Raw genomic sequence first — 22,043 nt, forward strand, 5'->3', positions numbered from 1 at the left:
GAAGAGTCAGAACATCCTATGAGAGAGGCCAGTGCCAGGGACTGGCACTTCTTGCTTTCTTCACGGGGCCTTCATTAATTTTTCTATCCTAGGACCTGAGTTTGTCCTTATAACTGTGTGTGCTTAGTGAAAACTGAGTGGTAAATCATTCAATTGATATGAACCTCTTTGAGTCCGCATTTGGGACAAGTTCTATCAGTAAAAGCAGCATATGAAGTCAAAACCTCCATCCTCCAAGACACCAAAATGAAATCCTCCCCAGCCAGGGGTCCATTCCAGGACGCATGTCCATACACGTGTACAGTCTGCAACTATCCACAGAACCACATTCATGATAAGGAGACAAAAGATGGGCCTCAAAAGGAGACTTTTGAGTGAGGATACCAACTTTCTGCGTTCCTTGGTTCATTCAGCAACAAAGATTAGTCTTGGCATTACTGCCTGCTTGGCGACCAGAACAAAGAGAAATAAGGAAAATTAGGGACACAGGAAAACATATGGGCACACATAGATGTGGAAACTCAGAGATAAAAGAGACTTAAAGAGGTACATGGAGAGTGAATATTCTGTCGCCTTTTAGAGCCTTATCCATCATCCATCCACCCAAGCAATGCTGACCTGAGCGCCTATTTATCAGGCACTGTGCTAGGCCTTGGTAATAAATAAAGATGGAGGTGAAAGTCTAAAAGCAGACATTGGAGGTGGGAAGAGCAGTTGACGTGGCCCTAACAGGTTCCCACCACGGCGGAACGCACAGACAGGGCAGGTGGGGGAAGATGTGGCCCTAAAAGGGTTCCCGCTATGGCGGAACGCACAGCCAGGGAACGTGGGGGAATTCAAGGAGCGAACTTCCTGGCGCCCCATCGCTGGTAAAGGTGAACGAGACACCTGCGCATCATAGAGACGCCGAGACCTCCAGGCTTCCTAGAGAGGCCCGGAAGTGGCTCCAGGAGGCCGGTCCGACGACTCCGGCTCCCGAGCGGGGACGGTGGGCAGCTAGGGAGGGCTGGGCCTCCCCGCCTGCCATAGTCTGCCTGCCGCACCCTTGTTCCTGCAGCTGTGAGTGGGCCTGGGCTGGGGTTGGGGGCCGCTGCCCTTCTGCGGGGACCTTGGGCCGCCTTGGCCTGGAACGCAACAGGTGGTGTTCCCGGGGGTGGGGGACGGTGATGAATGACTAAGCAGGGTGGCGGGAAGGAGCATCCCCTTTCAGGTGTCTTCCTGATCCCAGGGGGCCGGGCGCAGCTTGGCTTTCTAGAATGTCGCCAAGGTCTCAAACACTGGCTCTCCTCATTTTTTGTTTTTAAGGACAGCAGGCCCCAATCTCCGAACTTTCCACAGGTGTTTGGCTATACTTGATTCTTATCTTTGATTTTCTGCACACTTTGGGGGAACGATTTCCTCGTCATTATGACGTGGTTCTGGTTTCCCACTTAAAATGGCAGTGACAGGTTCCCATTTAAACTGCATGTGTTTGTTGGGAAAAGGTAAGTAGGTTTAAACAAAACCTTATAGGCTAGTCATAGTACCAGATGAACCAGACATGACAGAAATTGTGGAGGTGGAGTGAACCCTGAAAATCTGAGACAGGTCTCAGTTAATTTAGAAAGTTTATTTTGCCAACATTGAAGACATGTACCCATGACACAGCCTCAGGCGGTCTTGACCACATATACTCAAGGTGGTCAGAGCACATTTTCGTTTCATACATTTTAGGGAGACATGAGACAACAACAGATGTAAGATGAACATTTTTTCAGTCTGGAAAGGCGGGACAACTGGAAGCAGGGAGGGGGCTTCTAGGTCGTAGGTAGGTAAGTGACAAATAGTGACATTCTTTTGAGTTTGATTGGCCTCTCCAAAGGAAGCAATCAGATATGCCTTTATTTCGGTGAGCAGAAATATATGAATAGAATGGGAGGCAGGTTTGCCCTAAGCAGTTCACAGCTTGACTTTTCCCTTTACCTTAGTGATCTTGGAGCCCCAAGATTTATTTTCCTTTCACAGTGGTAGGATAATGACCTAAGTGAATCTGCATTGTCCCAGCCTTAGTGTGCGGCATTACACGTGGTAGTTAAGAGTTATACAGACCCGGCTTCAAGCCCTAAATCCTGCCCAGCCACTTATGACCTGCATAATTTGTGGGCAAGGTTCCTAACCTCTGATCTGTTTTCCTCATTTCTGAAAGCTGATAAGACTAGTAACTACCTCAGAAAATTGTCCTGAGGCTTAAATGCTAAACCTTTAAACTACCTGTATTAATCCATTCTCATGTTGCTAATAAAGACATACCTAAGACTAGGTAATTTATAAAGGAAAGAGGGTTAATGGACTCACAGTTCCCCATGGCTGGGGAAGCCTCATAATCATGGCAGAAGGCAAAGGAGGAGTAAAGTCACGTCTTATGTCTTGCATGGTGGCAGGCAAGAGAGCTTGTGCAGGGGAACTCCCCTTTATAAAACCATCAGCTCTTGTGAAACTTATTCACTGTTGTGAGAACAGCATGGGAAAAACCCACCCCCATGATTCAATTACTCCCACTGGGTCCCTCCCAGGACATGTGGGAATTATGGGATCTAAAATTCAAGGTGAGATTTGGGTGGAGACATAGCCAAACCATATCCTTCTGCCCCTGGCCCCTCCCAAATCTCATGTCCTCAAGTTTCAAAACCAATCATGCCTTCCCAACAGTCCCCCAAAGTCTTAACTCATTTCAGCATTAACTCAAAAGTCCACACTCCAAAGTCTCATCTGAGACAAGGCAGGCACCTTCCACCTATGAGCCCGTAAAACCAAAAGCAAGTTAATTACTTCCTAGATACAATGGGGGTACAGGTATTGGGTAAATACACTCATTCCAAAAGGGAGAAATTGGCCAAAACAAAGGGGCTACAGGCCCCATGCAAGTCTAAAATTCAGCAGGGCAGTCAAATCTTGAAGCTCTAAAATGATCCCCTTTGACTCCATGTCCCATATCCAGGTCACACTGATGTAAGAGGTGGGTTCCCCTAGTCTTGGGCAGCTCCACCCCTGTGGTTTTGCAGGGTACAGCCCCACTTTTGGCTACTTTCAGGGCTGGCATTGTCTGCTGCTTTTCTAGGTGCACGGTGCAAGCTGTTGGTGGATCTACCATTCTGGGGTCTGGAGGATGGTAGCTGTCTTCTCACAGCTCCACTAGGCAGTGTCCCAGTGGGGACTCTGTGGGGTGGTTCCAACCCCACATTTCCCTTCCACGCTGCCCTAGTAGTGGTTCTCCATGAGGGCCCCACCCCTGTAGCCAACTTCTGCGTGAACATTCAGGAGTTTCCATACATCCTCTGAAATCTAGGCAGAGGTTTCCAAACCTCAATTCTTGACTTCTGTGCATCCACAGGCTTAACACCGCATGGAAGTTGCCAAGGCTTGGGGCTTGCACCCTCTGAAGCCACAACCTGAGCTGTACCTTGGCCCATTTTAGCCACAGCTGGAGCTGCTGGGATGCAGAACACCAAGTTCCTAGGCTGCACAGAGCAGGGGGGCCCTGGACCCAGCCCAGGAAACCATTTTTGCCTCCTAGGCTTCTGGGCCTGTGATGGGAGGGGCTGCCATGAAGGTCTCTGACATGACCTGGAGACATTTTCCCCATTGTCTTGGTGATTAGCATTTGGCTCCTTGTTACTTATGCAAATTTCTGCAGCCAGCGTGAATTTCTCCCCAGAAAATGGGTTTTTCTTTTCCATTGCATCATTAGGCTGCAAATTTTCCAAACTTATACTCTGCTTCCTCTTGAATGCTTTGCAGCTTAGAAATTTCTTACCCCAGATACCCTAAATCATCCCTCTGAAGTTCTAAGTTACACAGTTCTCTATGGCAAGGACAAAATGCCATCAGTCTCTTTGCTGAAACATAACAAGAGTCACTTTTGCTCCAGTTCCCAAAAAGTTCCTCATCTCCATCTGAGACCACCTCAGCCTGGACTTTATTGTCTATATCGCTGTCAGCATTTTGGTCACAGCCATTCAACAAGTCTCTAGGAAGTTCCCAACTTCCCCACATCTTCCTGTCTTCTTCTGGGCCCTCAAAACTGTTGCAACCTTTGCCTGTAAACCAGTTCCAAAGTCACTTCCACATTTTTGGATACCCTTACAGTAGCACCCCACTACCCGGTACCAGTTTACTGTGTTAGTCCATTCTCATGCTGCTAATAAAGACATTCCCAAGACTGGGTAATTTATAATGGAAAGAGGTTTAATGGTCTCACAGTTCCACATGGCTGGGGAGGCCTCATAATCATGGCAGAAGGTAAAGGAAGAGCAAAGTCACGTCTTACATGGCGGCTGGCCAGAGAGCTTGTGTAGGGGAATTTTCCTTTATAAAACCATCAGATGTTGTGGGACTTACTCACTATCACGAGAATAGCATGGGAAAGACCCACCCCCATGATTCAATTACCTACTACTGGGTCCCTCCCAGGACATGTGGGACTTACGGGAGATACAATTCAAGAGGAGACTTGGGTAGAGACACAGCCAAACTATATCACTCCCTAACCTATAATAAATAATAAGTGTAGCCATGGTTGTTGCTGTTTTTATTTTGGGGAGGAGGAAACATGATCAGAGAGGTTCAGTGAATTGCCCAGGGTCACACAGGGAATTGGTGGAACAGCCAAGTCTGATTCTCAGATTTCCAAACTGAGAGTCTCTGGGAACTGCAGGGGCCGCGATGAGGTTGCAGAATGTGTTAACAGTGAAAGCCCTCACAGGACTCAGGTCAGTACCCAGCACTTCAGGCAGGGGCTCTGCACAGCCTCAAGTGCTGCTGCGTTAAGGTGAACTGTAGAGTCAGATGCACCTGGGTTATTGGTACGGCTCCCTGCTCTACCATTTGCTAGCTGTAGCACTTGGAGTTAGGCACTTTGTGTCTCTGAGCTTCAGTTTTCTCATCTGTAAAATGGAATTAACAAATTAGTACTCATCTCAGAGGTATGTGAAATAATTCCTGGACAGAGTATTGTAGAATGCCTGGCACAGAGTAAATGCTTAATAAGTGGCAGTTGATATTACTTCAATTACTTGATATTACTTCAATGTATAGATGTGGCAAACTGCTAACTTAGTGAAGAGGAAAATACAAGTGTAGTACTCCTTGCAGATAGGACAGAAAGAGGCATTTGAAGAGCTTGCAAAATGTTCACCCCATTTAGATTTACTGGGTCTACGATCTGCTAGATATTCCTTGTCCCTACAGATATTGCCGGTCTGTGCTCACATGGCATTTATACGATAGCTTGGGAAACAGATGGGAAATACCAATTATAAAATTTTTTCATTTCTTTTGTCATCAGCATTGTGGAGAATTGCAAGGCTCTTGTGCCATAGATATCTAGGTAGAAGTTTAGCTAGCCGAACAAGATTTAAAACACCTCAGATGATGACCCTGAATTACAGACAGCTGTCCTGCTACCTACTTATGTTCAAAACCCTGCATAAATACCCATATCTATTACCAGTATACTGGTTTTTACTTAATCCTATACCCTTAGTTAATTTTCTTCCCAGGTGTTTTGGCCTTTTGGAATTTTTTTTTTTTTTTTGGATGGCATCTCGCTGTGTCATCCAGACTGGTATGTAGTGGTGCAATCTCCGCTCACTGCAACCTCCATCCCCCATGTTCAAGCGATTCTCCTGTCTCAGCTTTCCAAGTAGCTGAGATTACAGGTGTGCATCACCACGCCTGGCTACTTTTTTCTGTTTTTAGTAGAGACAGGGGTTTCACCATGTTGGCCCAGCTGGTCTCTAACTCCTGACCTCCAGTGATCCACCTGCCTCAGCCTTCCAAAGTGCTGGAATTATAAGCATGAGCCACTGCACCCAGCCCCTTTTGAATTTTATATGTCACATCTCTTTTATCTGTATCAGAATTCTTCTCCTTATCACCCCTAACTGCATATTTATTTTTATTGTTTTGACTTCCTTATATTAAACACAAGTAGATAATTTTCAGATCATGCATGGAATTTGAACAGCACCATTTCATAAGCCTTCTGGCATCAATATATTTGCCAGATCTTGATATAATAACTATACAGTTACCTTTTACCTCTGGTCAGCACTTGTACAGTGATTTAAAGCACCTAATCATGGGGTTATACTACTTGGAGATATTTTTTATATCTCTTAAAGTAAATATCGTAAGTTTTTATTTTTATGGGAACCGTCTTAAATTCTCTCTGTTCCATAGTTTCTATTGGTGAAATGCTAATGACACCCATATTTCTATGTTGCATTATAATACCAGAGGGCTAGTAACACAATCATCTTGAACTCATAGGGATGAAGGAACTGTGTGCGTAGTTGAAGGTTCTTATTTCTGATCTTTAGCATTTAATTAGGTCTTTTAAAATGTAAAGTACTCCCAGTCATCTTTTACTAGTTTTTTCTCATAACTTCCCTTGAGATGTCAACATTATTCCCCTCACTTTACCTTAGTATTCTCAAGAGGTCAGGTGGATTTTAAATTTAATTTTTTTCCTGTTTGTAATTAAGCTTTTTTTTTTTTTTTTTTTTTCCTTGATCATGTGCTTAACTTTAACCTGTATCCACCAAAATGACTGCTCAGGTCAGATGTAGCCCTCCCCACCAGGGGAGAGCAATTACTGAACAAAGCCACAGTTTGGAAGAACCTTCAAGCACTTGTCATTATAAAGGCAGGTCTGAGTGCCCAGCCCTAGAAGGAATCAGACAGAAACTAATTAATAAAACAGGAGCCACAGAGTAGATGAAAATCAGGCAGCTGGCTGAAGAACAACTGTATATTCTCTTCTCCCTTCTGGCTTAGCATTCATGAGAATTTTGGGTGGGGGCAGGTCTGCAAAATGCATTTGCTAAGATTTTTCCGTGCTTATCAATGTTGAGGATCAGGAAGGGAGGAGGCGGCTCCCAGCAGTGCAGCAGATGGCTACCATCCTGTGAAGGCTTTACTGGCCTGGTGGATAAGCTTTTTCCTTGCTGTTTATTTTGTTAAGTTATTAATTTTTCCTTACCTTTCTCTTCTGACCCCCCGATCAGATCAGTTATACAAGTTTTTGCCTCAGATCATTCTGAAACTAGTGGGAAGGTAATGGAGTAGCATCATTAGGCCTGGCAGGTTTCTGAAGCATTAATAATCCAAAGTTGTATGTTCCTTACTTGATTAATGTGCACATGAACCATGATTGACCTGTGGTCTTGTGACTGGACTGGAATGTGTAATTTTAAAACCAAAGACTAATTAAAGATAGGTATTTCCGTTGGAATTTTTTAATTGGACTTTTGAAGGCCTTGTCCATTTTCAGAATTCCTTATGGTGGAATTCTTACAGAGATATTAAGAAGATCTTAAATCGTTATCTGGCATCCTGTTTGTCAAAACTTTCAGCCAGACAAGAACATTTCCAAAGCCTACTGTTTCAGTTAATGACATCGCCTTCCTCAGAACATCATCTGGGTACAACATGCTGCCACCTCCTGCAGTTGTTCGCTAGCCCTCACCCTGATTTCACCTGAGCACACTGGCCTTTTGTCCTCACTGGTAACCCTCTAGCCTAGAGCCACATCTCCCTTCCCTGGACCCTGGCCCATTTCCTCCTCCAGGGGAAGCCTCCTCTTTCACAAGTACTGAGGTGGCCCCAACAGTTCCTTTCTGTAAACCTAAAAAGGCTTCTGTTGTCTGCAGAATGGAATTCAACTAGCCAGGCATCATGGTGCACGCCTGTAGTCCCAGCTACTCAGGATGCTGAGGTAGGAGGATCTCTCGAGGTCAGGAAATCAAGGTTGCAGTGAGCCGTGGTCACACCTCTACACTCTAGCCTGGGCAACAGAGTGAGACCTTGTCTCGAAAAAAAAAAAAATGGGATTCACACTTTATGGAAGGGGACAGAAGCCTGTCTCCAGGTTCAGTCCAGGCTGTCTTTTCACCCTCAAGCACCAGCTCCCTGCTTCTGTTTGCACACCAGCCATGGCGGACTCCCCATGTTAGCTGCCCAGCACAGCCTTCTCTGCCTCTGATCCATTGATTTGTGGTTCACCCTCACCAGTGATAACCCTCCTCTCAGCCTACCTAGATCCTCCCATGGGCCCTGTAACACTAAAGCTCACTCTCCCATGAACTCTTCCTGATCTGCCCTGTCAGAATCAGTCTCCCTACCCCTCACCTTGGTGTTCCCACTGCACTTTGTTTATACCAACATTAAAACAATAACTTTATTTTCATCTTTTTTTTGCCTTTTCCTTTTGATATCTGTAGAAGTCTCTTTCTCATTTGTAAGCTCTGGAAAGCAGGACCTCTGTCTCATTTGGGTTTGTATCTTTCATTCCATAACCCAGCACTTTTTAGGAGATATGTTATTATTAAAATGGCAGCATTAATGTCATGCAGAACAGTGACTCTTAAACACTGCAGAGCCCTGGGTAAAGTAATTTGTGCCCATCACAATTTTACTAAATTGGATATATTTTAGGGTGTTCAGAATAATCCATAGATTCAACAAAATATTTATTGAGCATTTACTATGTTCTGGATTCTAGTAGGGACACCCCAGAAGACAGAGGGCCTCAGTTCTCATAGAACTTTACATTCTGTGGGAAGGAGATCAATAATAAAAAGTAAATAGTTTTAGATAGACAGTAAAATGTTCCATGAAGAAAACAAAGCAACGTTTAGGGTACAAGCAGCTCTGTTAGATAGGGTGATCAGAGAAGCCTCTCTGAGGACTTGTGAGCAGACCTAAATATTGAGAAAGATGCTGCTAGAAGAGGACCTAGTGCACGATGTGTCACACTGAAGTGAGAACAGGAGGCACTAATGAGGTCAGCATCTTCAAGGAAAGGAAAGAAAGTCTGTGCAGTTGGAGCATAGAATGCCAGTGGCAGAAGAGTGGGAGACTGTGACCAGGTCGTGGAGGTGAACATGGGAAGTCTGTACTGAAATATCAGTAACTGATGTCTACCACGTTGTGAAACTGTCATGAAGGGTTGTGAGTACACTAAAGAATAGAATTGACTGCATTTGGTTTTATGACCACTTTCAATCCAAATGGGAGCGTTCTGCACTCAGAAAACAATAGAATCACAAGGTCACTGTTAGATACATTGAGGGAGTGCTGGCACGTTCATTCTTCATGAATTTTCTTGAAAGCACAACCGTGGCAGTTGCATAATGGAACCTTGGGAACTCATCAGTCATCCTCTGACCCATTTTGCTCAGTTTCCCTAGTATTTCTCACTCTTCTCCATACCGTCAAGCCACTGAGACAGTCACTTGCTGAACCTCGTCTTCACTTGTCACACTGACCGATTCTGCATGAGTGCTCTGATTCGTTTCATTGGCAGTCTCATGCACTCACACAGGTGTCCAGAAGAACTTACAAAACTCTTTGTAACCCTGTGCTTTTTGAGAGATCTAATCATGGTATGTGGAAATGTGATACGCTAGTTGAATCTCTAAACTCTGGAGTGTGAAGAAAAGTCTACTCAAGAAATGACATTTGGGCCGGGCGCGATGGCTCAAGCCTGTAATCCCAGCACTTTGGGAGGCCGAGACGGGTGGATCACGAGGTCAGGAGATCGAGACCATCCTGGCTAACACGGTGAAACCCCGTCTCTACTAAAAATACAAAAAACCAGCCGGGCGAGATGGCGGGCGCCTGTAGTCCTAGCTACTCGGGAGGCTGAGGCAGGAGAATGGCGTGAACCCGGGAGGCGGAGCTTGCAGTGAGCTGAGATCCGGCCACTGCACTTCAGCCTGGGCGACAGAGCGAGACTCCGTCTCAAAAAAAAAAAAAAAAAAAATGACATCTGTGGAGTGCCCATACGGCACCAGGTGTTTTGTTGGACATTTTTTGCACATTATCCCACGCAGTCTTCATGCAGGCTTATTATCAGCTCCACTGTTAGATGAAGCAGCAGGCTCAGAGTCTTTAACACATGTGGTAAACACACAGTCCAAAATCACACAACTGGTAAGTGGACACCAAAGTCCATTCTCTTTCCATTTAAGACTGTGTTTTAGTGGTTAAGAGTACGTACGGGCTCCTGGGGCCACACTGCCATCGGGTGTGAATCCAGGTAAGTTTGGGCAAGTTTATTTCCTGTCTCTGTGGTTTATTTTTCTCAGCTGAAAAACAGGATCTAATAGTACTTTCCTGGTAAGATTATTAAAAGGATTAATTGGCTAACATACACGTAAAGCAGTTAGCATGCTGCCTGGCCCTAGTAGTAAGCACTAGGTATGGGTTTGTCTTTATTATTTCCACTGTACCATGCTGCCTTTTTAAAAACCTTAGCATTCCTGTAACATAGCACAACACACAGCCAGACAGAAGAGAAAAGTGAAGTCTAGAGAAGTGTCTTGACCAAGATCACGTAACCACTTGAGGGCTGAGGCAAGACGCCTTCACTGTGTATTCCTGTCCCCCATATTTTTTTCTTTCTTTATGCATGTACACTGACTCCACACTCATAGCCTCTCTGCCATACAAGCTCTTCATCCTGCCTAGCCCCAGCCTCTGCTGCTCCCGCTCCCCTCCCATCTCCACACTCTTCCATGTTGAAGTCTACTTACATGGTGCAGTGACTGCAGTTGTGGGTGCCTGGCTGGGGAAAAGAAATGGTAGGGCTCTTGATTGCTTGCAGTCTTCATGCCTAACCACAGCTCTGAGCGTCTGTGTTGACTTGAGCGCACGTGTTGGTGGGGTGTGTGTGTGTGTGTGTGTGCACGCGCCCAGTGCCTTTGAGGACCTGTGTGCTTCCTGTTCCATTTCTCTCCCTATTTTTTCTTTTTTCTTTTTTTTTTTTTTTTCTTTTTGAGATGGAGTCTTACTCTGTCGCACAGGCTAGAGTGTAGTGGCGTGATCTTGGCTCACTGCCAGCTCCACCTCCCAGGTTCATGCCATTCTCCTGCCTCAGCCTCCCGAGTAGCTGGGACTACAGGTGCCCACCACCACACCCGGCTTATTTTTTGTATTTTTAGTAGACACGGGGTTTCACCGTGTCAGCCAGGATGGTCTCGATCTCCTGACCTCGTGATCCGCCCGTCACAGCCTCCCAAAGTGCTGGGATTACAGGTGTGAGCCACCATACCCGGCCTCTCTCCCTCTTACATGGAAGGAGCTGGATATCTTAGTTTTTGCTTATTTTGTTTTGTTTTTGAGAGAAGGGTCATTGGAGCCTTGAAAGAAATATGGGGAGGGCCACAGAAGAAGAGGGAAAGAGAAGTGGGACCCCTCAAAGGCACTGAGCTCTTGTACTTTAAGTACCTACAAGATTTGCAGTGGGGGAGGTAGGGCATCGTTTGCTACATAAAGGAGTTTTTCCCCATATATATATTTTTTAAGTATAGGGTTAATAAAGCAGTATTAAGCCATGCTGCAGTGTGCAATTTTACAGAAAAGATTTTGGGAGATTCCTTTAGAGTGCTCTCTAATTTTCTGATGCATGGGGGGGTGGGGGGGAAATGCCTCTTCCTACCAAATTTGAATCAATTCTTTTCAAAAAGGCTCTAATCATTTTCAAGAATTAACAATAATGCCTTACATTTGAAACATTTTTTGTGTTTCTCAAAGCACTGCCAATTACATTATCTTATTTAACCTCCACATTAACCTTTTCAGGTGGGCAGAGCAGACATTACTGTCCCCATGTTACGTCAGGAGAAATTTGAAGCCCAGGAACTGAAGGGAAAGTAGCTAAATGACACAGCTATGACTAGATCCAGGCCTTACCTTTTCATTCTACTACAGCATATTGACTTTTTGGTTTTGTTAGCTCAAAATTAGGGAGAATGATACTTGCATTTGGATCAGTAACAGTGATGCATACTTCTTACAGGTCCAGTTATCTTTTGACTGCCACATATGGACCCCAAAAGATCTCAAAAGGAAACTGTCCTCATTACAGGAGGAGGTGGCTATTTTGGTTTTCGGTAAGTGTGTCTATAAAATATACACATGGAATTATTTTACTAGTAGTTGCCAGAAGCTTTCAACTCTGACAACAGAGTAGACTTTTACTTGTTTGTATAATGTCAAACTAGAAATGAACTGTGTTGCCCACTGCTCAGATACTGCAGTTGAGAACTACAGGTATATTTCACTTTAAGAAAAATTCTTTATAAAGCTGTGAAATTGGGAGGGATGACTATTCACATCACCAAAAACAATTTTAAATCATAGCTGTTCTTTCACAGTTATGTTATTATTCTCAAAAATTCCAAAGAATAGATAGTGGGCCCTAGAACCAAAGGGAAAAAATGCCACCATTCTTTGAAGATAAAGCCTCTCTCTTTGTAATTTAAGTAGTTGAGAGGATTCTCACTTTTGAAAATTTGAAGAAGTGAACCTTGCACCAAGGAACACGCATAGTGAGGGGCTCAGGATGAGCCAAGAAGACTTGGATCAGCCCCACCTTGATTGGTAAATTACTTTATACACTTCCCCTACGCACAGCTTAAGAGCGACTTGATGCAACATTTACCGTTTCTCATTTCAGCCTGGGCTGTGCTCTGAACCAAAAGGGAGTCCACGTGATTCTGTTTGACATCAGCAGCCCTACTGAAACCATTCCAGAAGGAATCAAGTTTATACAAGGAGACATCCGCCACCTGTCTGACATAGAGAAAGCCTTCCAGGATGCAGACATCACTTGTGTGTTCCATATTGCCTCTTATGGTATGTCAGGGCGGGAGCAACTCAATCGAAACCTGATCGAAGAAGTCAACATCGGGGGCACAGACAACATCCTCCAGGCTTGCCAAAGAAGAAGGGTGCCCAGGTTAGTTTACACCAGCACTTTCAATGTCATCTTTGGAGGTCAAGTTATCAGAAATGGGGATGAATCTCTGCCCTACCTGCCTCTTCACCTCCACCCTGATCACTACTCTCGGACAAAGTCTATTGCAGAGAAGAAGGTGCTGGAGGCGAATGGTACACCCCTGGACAGAGGCGACGGTGTCTTAAGAACCTGCGCTCTGAGGCCAGCTGGCATCTATGGGCCTGGAGAACAAAGACACCTTCCCAGAATAGTCAGCTACATTGAGAAGGGTCTGTTCAAGTTTGTCTACGGGGACCCCAGGAGCCTGGTTGAGTTTGTCCACGTGGATAACTTGGTGCAGGCTCACATTCTGGCCTCAGAAGCCCTGAGAGCTGACAAGGGCCATATTGCCTCTGGGCAGCCCTACTTCATCTCAGATGGCAGACCCGTGAACAACTTTGAGTTCTTCCGGCCTCTGGTTGAGGGCCTGGGCTACACGTTCCCATCTACCCGCCTGCCATTGACCTTGGTCTACTGCTTTGCTTTTCTAACAGAGATGGTTCACTTCATTTTGGGTCGACTCTACAACTTCCAGCCCTTCCTCACTCGCACTGAAGTTTACAAAACTGGTGTCACACATTATTTTAGCTTAGAGAAAGCCAAGAAAGAGCTAGGTTATAAGGCTCAGCCATTTGACCTCCAGGAAGCAGTGGAATGGTTTAAAGCCCATGGTCATGGCAGAAGTTCTGGAAGTCGTGACTCAGAGTGTTTTATTTGGGATGGGCTATTGGTTTTCCTCCTGATTATAGCAGTTCTCATCTGGCTGCCTTCTTCTGTGATTCTGTCACTGTGAAGGAGGGGCCAGAAATAAGGTGATCACAGTTGGCTGAGATGGTTCTCAAGAAACATGGGTTTTAAAATGTGTACAGTGGTATCTGTTGCCAAACATTGGCTCTTCAAATTGCTGCTTACGAATAGGTTCTTGGATTGAATCTTTATTTCTTACTTCCTTGCACTAAGCCAGATGGGAATGAAAAGAAAGAAGCAGAGATTAGTTTGAAATTTCATTTCTTATGTCCTTCTGTTTTAGGTGGGTACAATAGAAGTCAGTTTGGAGCCATAGAAGTAGGCTTAGTTGGGTTGGAGATGTCTGTCTTGAATTTCTTAGAAGGCAAGATACACTTATTTCCGTTTTATGCACTCTGCATCTACCTAAAACCTCTGATTGATGTGGGAATGACAAAACACTATCAGGCTTGAAAGCATGTGAAAAATGCCAAATTGGCCCAGATCCCTAACAGAGCAGTCCTCGAGGGGATGGTAGCTATTGCTGGAGAGGAATTAGCTATTCACAGTGTCCATTTTAGGTGTTAACTTTCGCCCTTTGTGATATCGGGGCACTATGCCTATGTGAACACATGGTAATGTTTGATGTTTAGGCCTTTATCCTACCTCATAGGATTCTTTTGAGGATTAAATTAAAGCATACAAAGTGCTCCTTAACACACATAGCCATTCTTTTTATCAGAATTTTCATGGTACATTCCTTATGAGGGCTTTCTTCCTCAGTGTTCTCTTTAGAGGGCTGTTGCTACTGGACTTTCTGGAATGTCTGGGTGTGCCCTCAGAGCCTGCAACAAGTGTATTTGGATATGCTCTAAAGTTTTGGCCTCCAAGAAGGCGAAAAGGAAGCAGCTAAAAATCTGATGATTAAGGGAGTCAATCAAGCTAATGCCATTTTTAGTTTAAAAAATGAAGCATAGCTCTAAACTCATAGACTGGTTTTCTTACTGGGAAGAAGTTTGGCTCTCTGAAGACAGCTTCCAGTGAGGAATGTTGAACAGTGGCAGCACTGTCTGGCCACCCACGAACTGTTACCGATGATCCAGTTACACTGTTGCATAGGAATCCAAGTGGAAAGAAGACAGAGTCCATGTCTGTCCATGGCTCCAGCTACAGAAAGGATAACATGAGAACATTACAAGGGGGACACATTACTGTGGAAAGTTCTGCTAGAGTTACTCTGAGAGTATCTACAAATAGATGAGAAATCCCTGTTGAATGCTGCCTGGATGTTTTCAGAAAAGCTCTGAACTTGATGTCAGAACACCGACACCATGAATATCATGTGTGGCCTTAACCAAGGAACAGAAGCCCTTTAGAACTTAGCTTCCTCACTTGGGACCTGGGACTGACTGCATTTGCCCTTTCTATAAACCCACCCACCTCATAGGGTTCATTGGGAGCATAAAGCAAGATGTGGTGAAAGTACTTTTAATATAAATTGCAACATCAATATGAGGTGATGGTAGTGGTTGTTTTTAGGAAAATGTGTTTGGAGTCTTTTCTATCATAAAGAAGCTTTTGCATTAGCCTGAGGTTAACGCATATGAGCACCTGCCGTGTATTGTTCCAGAACTGCTTGAATATCCTCATCAAGTGACAAGTGGTTTCCCCAGAGCAGGTCATCCAAGACAGCAGGGTGGAAGCTGCATTGTCCTTTATGACTTGGCCTCAAATGTCACAGTGTCATTCCACAGTATATTGGTTATGCAAGTCAATCCTATCTGGTAGGGGAAGGAAATACACAAAGGTATTTCCGTATTATACCAGAAGATGGAGATGGTCAAAGGCAATCTTGGAGGCTGGGCTCTTGGCCTCATATGAGTCATCCTTCCTTTTCCATGAAAGGTTGCCCACATTTCCAGCTACATAGCTTTCTCTGCCTGCTTCCTGCCAGAAGGATTTTAGGGGTCAAATGGCTGTGTTAACATTTTGCACTATATTCCTTTCCATTCAAGCTGGCAGTGGTGCTGGGAACATTATTTTGAATGTGTCACCTGAGTTTTATTGCAGTTCACTCACAAAAGCCACACCTACAAATCTCTGAGGTAAGTCCTCCACCGTGAGCTGCCAAGGGACAATATGCTGTGCTTCTTAGAAGCCTTATTGTCTGAACAGCTCTCTGGGGTGCCACATCAGGCCTTTCTGAGATCTTAAAAAGATACTATACTCAAGCCACAGCCATGCATTGTCATTTCCACAATCTCATGTATTTACACAGGTTAGCCATATTCAGTGTGGGAGGAGACTACACAAGGACATGAATACCAGGAGGTGGTGTCATTGGAGGCCAACGTGGAATCTGGCTGCCACTTTCCTGCTTCCGTATCTCCCCAATTCTGTTACTGTCTCCCACTGCAGCTTGAAATGGTAGATTTTCTCAGTGCTCATTCCTCAGCCCTGTTCTAATACCATACTTTCTCCCTAGGTGAGCTCACCTAAGCCCATGGCCTCCATTTCCATCTCTAACCCAAATATATACTACTAGATGCACAGTTTCAGACCATTCTTGGGCTCCAGACTCATATCTAGTACTTCTGCAACTCCACGTGGATGTCCCACATGCACCTGTCAGCCAGTGTAGCCAAAGTAGAATTCATAATCCTCTCCCACCCCAAATTCTTACAGGGCTCCCTTCCTTAGTAAATATCTCCACTACCCACTGAATTTCCCATCCCAGAGATCTGGGATCATCCTTGACCCCTGCCTCTCCTAAACTTGACACACCTAACCCATGTTTAAACCAGTTGATTTTTACTTGTAATCATGCCCTAAAACTGCCCAAGGTATAGGTATACCTTCTCTCCCATGGATTCAATAGTAGCCCATTTGCTCTTCCACCCATATCCACACCCACCTTCAGTCCATTCTCCGCATGCCTAGCCGAGAAAATCTATAAAGGTGCAAATCTTTTGTCACTTCTCTGCTGAAAACTCTGGTTAGGTCGAGAATCTTTAACATGACCAAGAGGCCTTGTCTGAACTGGCGCCTTGCCTATCTCTCTACCTTCATCTCACATTATTCTGCCTTCTCTGCCCCAATTACACTGACCTTTCGTGGGTTCCTGGGCTCCAAGCTTCTCAGGATCCCTGCTCCTCCTTTTGGCCTGAATGATGTTTATTTCGTGTCTCTTGTTAAGTCTTCTAGAGGCCTTCCCTGATCCCAGGAATTTAGGATTGGTCCTCCTGCTACAAATGATACTACAAGCTCTGATAGCTTCCTGCCTTTCTTTTACAGCATTGCTCATAACTGTAAACATTTGTACAATTATTTGATTAATGCCTGTTAGCTCTAATGAGGGTGAGAACTTTGTCTTGCTTACTGCTCTACTAATGCCTGGCACAGTGCAGGAGTTCAATGAGTATTTGTCCAATGAATGCTGTTTTCCCATCTGCTATGGATGAACACTCTTTTCTAGCACACAGATAACTCACTGTTTCTAATCTTTTGGAGAGTGGGGAAAATAGCCAACGTACACTAGAACTGTGGTAACTAAGTCAAGATTAGATGAGGTCTAGTAAGTAAGGGAAGTCATTGCCTATATGATCTGGTGGAGTATTAATGCTATAAGATGGTCAGGGAATGGGGGAGGAATGTGGGCCAAGTGATTTATGCTCCCTCCACATCTCAGCTGAAAACTCACCACTTTAAAAGACTTAGTCTGTTTCCTGAAAGGGAGCTCCCCTTCCCTTCTATGGTCAGGAGACGCTGCAGTTAAGAAATTTCATTAGTTCTAGGGTTCCCAGCTGCCCTCACCTTGCCTCAACCTTAGATTGAATCACTCTGCCCTGCCTAACACAATAAAAGTATGCTCATACTTGCGTACCTGGGGATGCTCGCAGAGGCCTGGGCAGAAGCCACCCGGCACTGCTACCTCACCTGTGGCTTCTGAGGAGTGTGTGGGAGGTTATCCATATGGTTGATGGAGGGTCACAATGGAGGAAGGATGTGTGAGCAACAAGGAGCCTTGTATTGGAACCTAAAGGTAATGCCCAAACTGCTCCCACCTGCAAAAAGAAAAGAGGGGTCTGGAAAGCCTGTTGGAAATACTTGTTGGACGTCCTCAGTGCTGTTTCCGGTGACAGGGGCAGAAAGTGCCACATTAGGAGCAGTAACAGTTAGTGGAGGGTCAAACAGCTCATTCTGGCACCAAGTTACCTATGCTGTGGTGTTTCTCAAGCCTAGGGAATAGGCCTAGGGATTCTTTTCAAGAAAATGTTTTATTTTCCTCGACCACCTAGCATGGTGTATAAAAGAGGCAAGTGTTGCTTTGTCGTAGATTGTTCGGGCTGCTTCTACCTTGTATTGCTCTCCAAATCTCCGGTTCACGCAACCTTACAAAGACAGGGTAGAAGTTGCCTGCAGAATGCCATGCCCCAGCTCTGACCCAATTAGACATCTTTATAGGGACACTGGTGCCCCTGCTGGCTGGCCTTGGAAGCCAACACCAGCAATGTTATGAAAATTTTCCCCAGCATCTCTTGCTTTAGAGATGGCACGCCAGGTTGTGTGCTGTTCACCAGCATCTCTCACTTTAGAGAATGATACCCCATGCTCCTTTTTGATGACAAAAAGTCCCTCCCAGCCCTTTCATGGGGCTGACCTCCATATGCAGGCCTGACCACTCACAAGAGTTTCAGCCTTCCGGCCACAGTCATTGGGCCACGATGGGCCAGTCAGCGTCGTCTTTTCAGCCTTTCTCCCAGAGCAGGTTAAGAGAAACCCTTTCCGCTAGAATTGCTTCAGAGGACAGGCGCTTGGTGCTGCTCCTCTTCAGGGTCCTCCTACCTGAAGGAGAGGACCGAGCGCTGATAATATTTGGGCTGCTGGGTCCAGCTGTGTGTTAAGAAGAGCTAAGAAATGGAGAGGGACGAGGTCCTGGTGACTACCCGGGTTTTGTAACGCTGCCTGCTGGACGTTCATCTTTCCAGGTCGTCCTCTCACGTGAGTCTCAGTTCACTTTCTTTTCTGCTTAAGGCCCTTTAAGTTCGATTTTTCTCCAGGAATCACAGCATGTCCCGGTGTGCCATGTCCACAGGCCACTCCTGGGTACAGGTGATCCTACCCTGTGGTTTCCCAAGGCAGCCTCTCCACTCACCTCTGTGCCCTCTTTCTTTCAAAGAAGGGGGGTCGCCTTCTGGTCCCTGGATAATTTAACATTTGCCGGAGTTTTTCTTACAAAATGAGATTGATTTTCTTTTCTAGAATCATGTTTATTTGAATTATGTTTACTCAAATCACGTATATTTGGACCCAACATACCTTTAAGTAATGTAGTTCAAACTCTTGTTTTATATGAAAATTGTTTGATGAAGTGATTTGCTCCCCAGAACATAAACGCCCCATAAGAGGAGGAACCATGTCTGTTTTTTCTACTTCTGTACCCTTCGTTTGCCCAGTAAATGCTTGTTGACTGCATTCAAATGCTTGTTGAATGCACTTATCAGCCAGGTGGTCTCTTATCTGAGAATTCAGCTGATTCCCCAGTTGTTGCTTCCTTTACACCTGAGACTCCCAGCCTGAGCCAATAAGAACATTCAAGGCCTAAATTAAAAATGCAGACTCCAGAAGGGTGACATCATGTAAAATGGCCCTTTCACTGTAACAACCGGAAAAGCAGGGGGACAGGAGAATGATCGGAACCAATGATTTCAGGAACTCCTTACGTCTATTTTACCTCGATACACATACACAGACTCCAAACTCTTCGCTGGTGCTTCTGATTGAGAAAGTCTGTGTTGGCTGGTAATCTGCACTCTAGGTGTTTCTTATCTTTCAACAAGGAGGTGAACACTGCTGCCAGATACTAAACACTGGCTCCCTTGCAAGATGCTGAGAGGCTCCTGACTTCTGCTTGGCTCTTCGCTTGGCAGTGCTTTGCTATAGCAGGTGCTCAGCACATCATTGCTGAATGAATGAAGGGGGAGATGGGACTCGCCAAAGGGCCTTGGATTCAAGTGACCCCCCGCCTACTCCTTTATGCAGGGCCCGGTTCGTTGTTGACACTGACAAGCACTGCCACATCCCAGCGCTGACTTTTCCAGCCAAACTAGAGTCTCTTTTTCTTGAGCCAAAGGGATTCTTTGGCAACGCATCTTGTTGTGCCTGGTTACCTGATCTTTTAGTACAAAACAGCCTTTTGCTATTGAAAATCAAACCAGAAATAGAGTCAACCAGTCCATGGTATCTCTAAGCTGTGCAAATTCATACCATGTCACCCTTCTTTACATTAGAACCTGGGCACACCAGGAACTCATTGAACTCAAGTTGAGTTCATAATTGCTTGAGTTCATTGAACTGAGTTCATAATTACTTGAGTTCAATGAACTCAAGTAATTACGACCGAGGCCAAATCTAGTTCACTACAAAGAAATTGCATGTAGCAAAATGATCCAGGCAAGTGTCTTTCAACCAACAGGGGATTTATGGGCAGTAATTCACAATGTTTATTTTTAACAGCTGGTTAAAGCATGCAAGTAATTAAAAACTTCATTACTAATATGTGGGATTTTAATCCTGGCAAATATTCTACATATCTTTTTCTCTAGCTCCCAGTGGAGCCGTGTTTCAGATCTAAGAGTAAAATATTGTCTTACCCATATATGTATTTTTAAGATTTTGTTATGAGAATGAGTCGTCTTTTGCTCCTAACAGTCAGTAGGAGTTAGTGTCCTGAATAGCTAATAATGAGTCTGAAATGTTGCCCAGGTTTTAAGGGGAATTATTTGCACATTGCTGGGCAATTACAGCACCCCAGCTCCACTGATTTATAGTCCTGTGCCTTTCATAGGGTATTTAGCTTCTGGGAATGTTCAACATGAAGCTAATGATCAATGTTAACCTGTCACCCTAGTTAACTAAATTACTCAAAGATGAACATTCTTAATAGTTCATTGCTACTGTTTGTTGAGAGTTTACGCTGTGTAAGGCTTTATCTTTTGTTTTGTTTTGTTTTGTTTTATTTTGTTTTGTTTTGAGACAGAGTTTTGATCTTGTTGCCCAGTCTGGAGTGCAGTGGCGGATCTCAGCTCAGTGCAACCTCCGCCTCCTGGGTTCCAGCAATTCTCCTGCCTCAACCTCCTAAGTCACTAGGATTACAGGCGCCCACCACCACGACCGGCTAAGTTTTGTTTAACACGACGGGGTTTCTCCACGTTGGCCAGGCCGGTCTCAAACTCCTGACTTCAGGTGATCCACCCGAGACTTTCTATATTTCTTAGGCTTATTTAGCTTTCTCAGTGTCTTTAGGAAACAGATCCATTTATTATCTCTAGTTTACCTGGGAGGAAACTGAGGCTTAGGGAGATGCAGTACCTTGCCCAAGGGTACCCAGAGTCACCAGCTAGGAAGTGGCACAGCTTAAATTTGAGCCAGGTTTACTTGAATCCAAGACCCAATTTTTTTTCTTTTTCTTTTTCTTTTTTTTTTTTTGAGAGAGTCTCCTCTGTCACCCAGGCTAGAGTACAGTGGCACAGTCATGGCTCACTGTTGCCTCGAACTCCTGGGCTCAAATGATTGTCCTACCTCAGCCTCCCAAGTAACTGGGACTACAGGTGCATGCCACCACATCCAGCTTTTATTTTTTGTAGAGACGGTGTTTCACTATGTTACCTAGGCTGGTCTTGAATTCCTTGCCTCAAACAATCCTCTTGCCTCGGCCTCCCAAAGTGCTGGGATTACAGATGTGAGCCATCATGCCTGGCCCAAACTCTTACCTTGTTTAAGGTGGTTTTATTATGTTAGCATAACATCATTCAAGGCTAAGTGTTACTCGAACTGCATTTGCAATTAACGTGAACTATTTTATTTGTTACAAAAAAAATGAGTAACTGTAAATACTGACTTCTGCTACACAAACTAAGTTACAGAAACAAGCAAACCATTATTTTACCACGTGAGTATGTATTATGTAGAGTTGGGGTGTGTGTGTGGTGGGGGGTGATGTTAATCTACTGGAATTCCATGTATTTTGTGAGGAGTATGGATGTTAGAGCCATGCTTAATAGCCCGGAGGACATCCTCTAGAAAGACTTAACTTGTTTTTATACCTAATCAAATACTGATATTGGTCACATTGCACATGTCCTAGTCTCTCCTCTAAATCCGTATCTTGAGAGCAGAGCCCGAGTATTACTCACTGCTGATGGCTCTTAGCATCCCCTGCAGTCTTACACTATTCTGGGCATGGAGCACAGACCTAATAAAAATCTTTCGAAGTAATGAAAATGCAAAGTCCAGCTTGTAGAGGTGCCCTTAGATGTTTAAATTCTCCCAAAGAAGGGTGAACTTTTTTCAAAGCACTTCACAGTGGAAGTTTCTCTGAGCACAGCAAATACCTTAAGTTTGGGCCCGAGTGGAAAAGAAACGTTTGGTAGTGTGTGATTATAGCCCTTCAGTGCTCAAGGGACTCATGCATTTGCTTGCACTTCCTTAGGCC

General features: G+C 44.7%; 1 protein-coding gene across 1 annotated transcript; it reads left to right on the forward strand.

Annotated features, from left to right (window-relative positions):
• Positions 1-956: 956 nt before the first annotated feature.
• SDR42E1 (short chain dehydrogenase/reductase family 42E, member 1) lies at positions 957-15,064 on the forward strand. The gene is made up of 3 exons (XM_011990066.1): positions 957-1,059; positions 11,843-11,936; positions 12,503-15,064. The coding sequence occupies exons 2-3, from the start codon at positions 11,869-11,871 to the stop codon at positions 13,614-13,616; spliced, it is 1,182 nt and encodes a 393-aa protein (XP_011845456.1). The 5' UTR covers positions 957-1,059; positions 11,843-11,868; the 3' UTR covers positions 13,617-15,064.
• Positions 15,065-22,043: the final 6,979 nt, after the last annotated feature.

Source organism: Mandrillus leucophaeus, unplaced genomic scaffold (genome assembly GCF_000951045.1).
Source record: "Mandrillus leucophaeus isolate KB7577 unplaced genomic scaffold, Mleu.le_1.0 Scaffold37, whole genome shotgun sequence".
Classification (NCBI taxonomy): Eukaryota; Metazoa; Chordata; class Mammalia; order Primates; family Cercopithecidae; genus Mandrillus; species Mandrillus leucophaeus.

Coding starts and splice junctions, on each gene's coding strand:
- SDR42E1 (XM_011990066.1), top strand. CDS start 11,869: ATGGACCCCAAAAGATCTCAAAAGGAAACTGTCCTCATTACAGGAGGA. Junction 11,937..12,502: donor GGTGGCTATTTTGGTTTTCG/GTAAGTGTGTCT, acceptor TTCTCATTTCAG/CCTGGGCTGTGCTCTGAACC.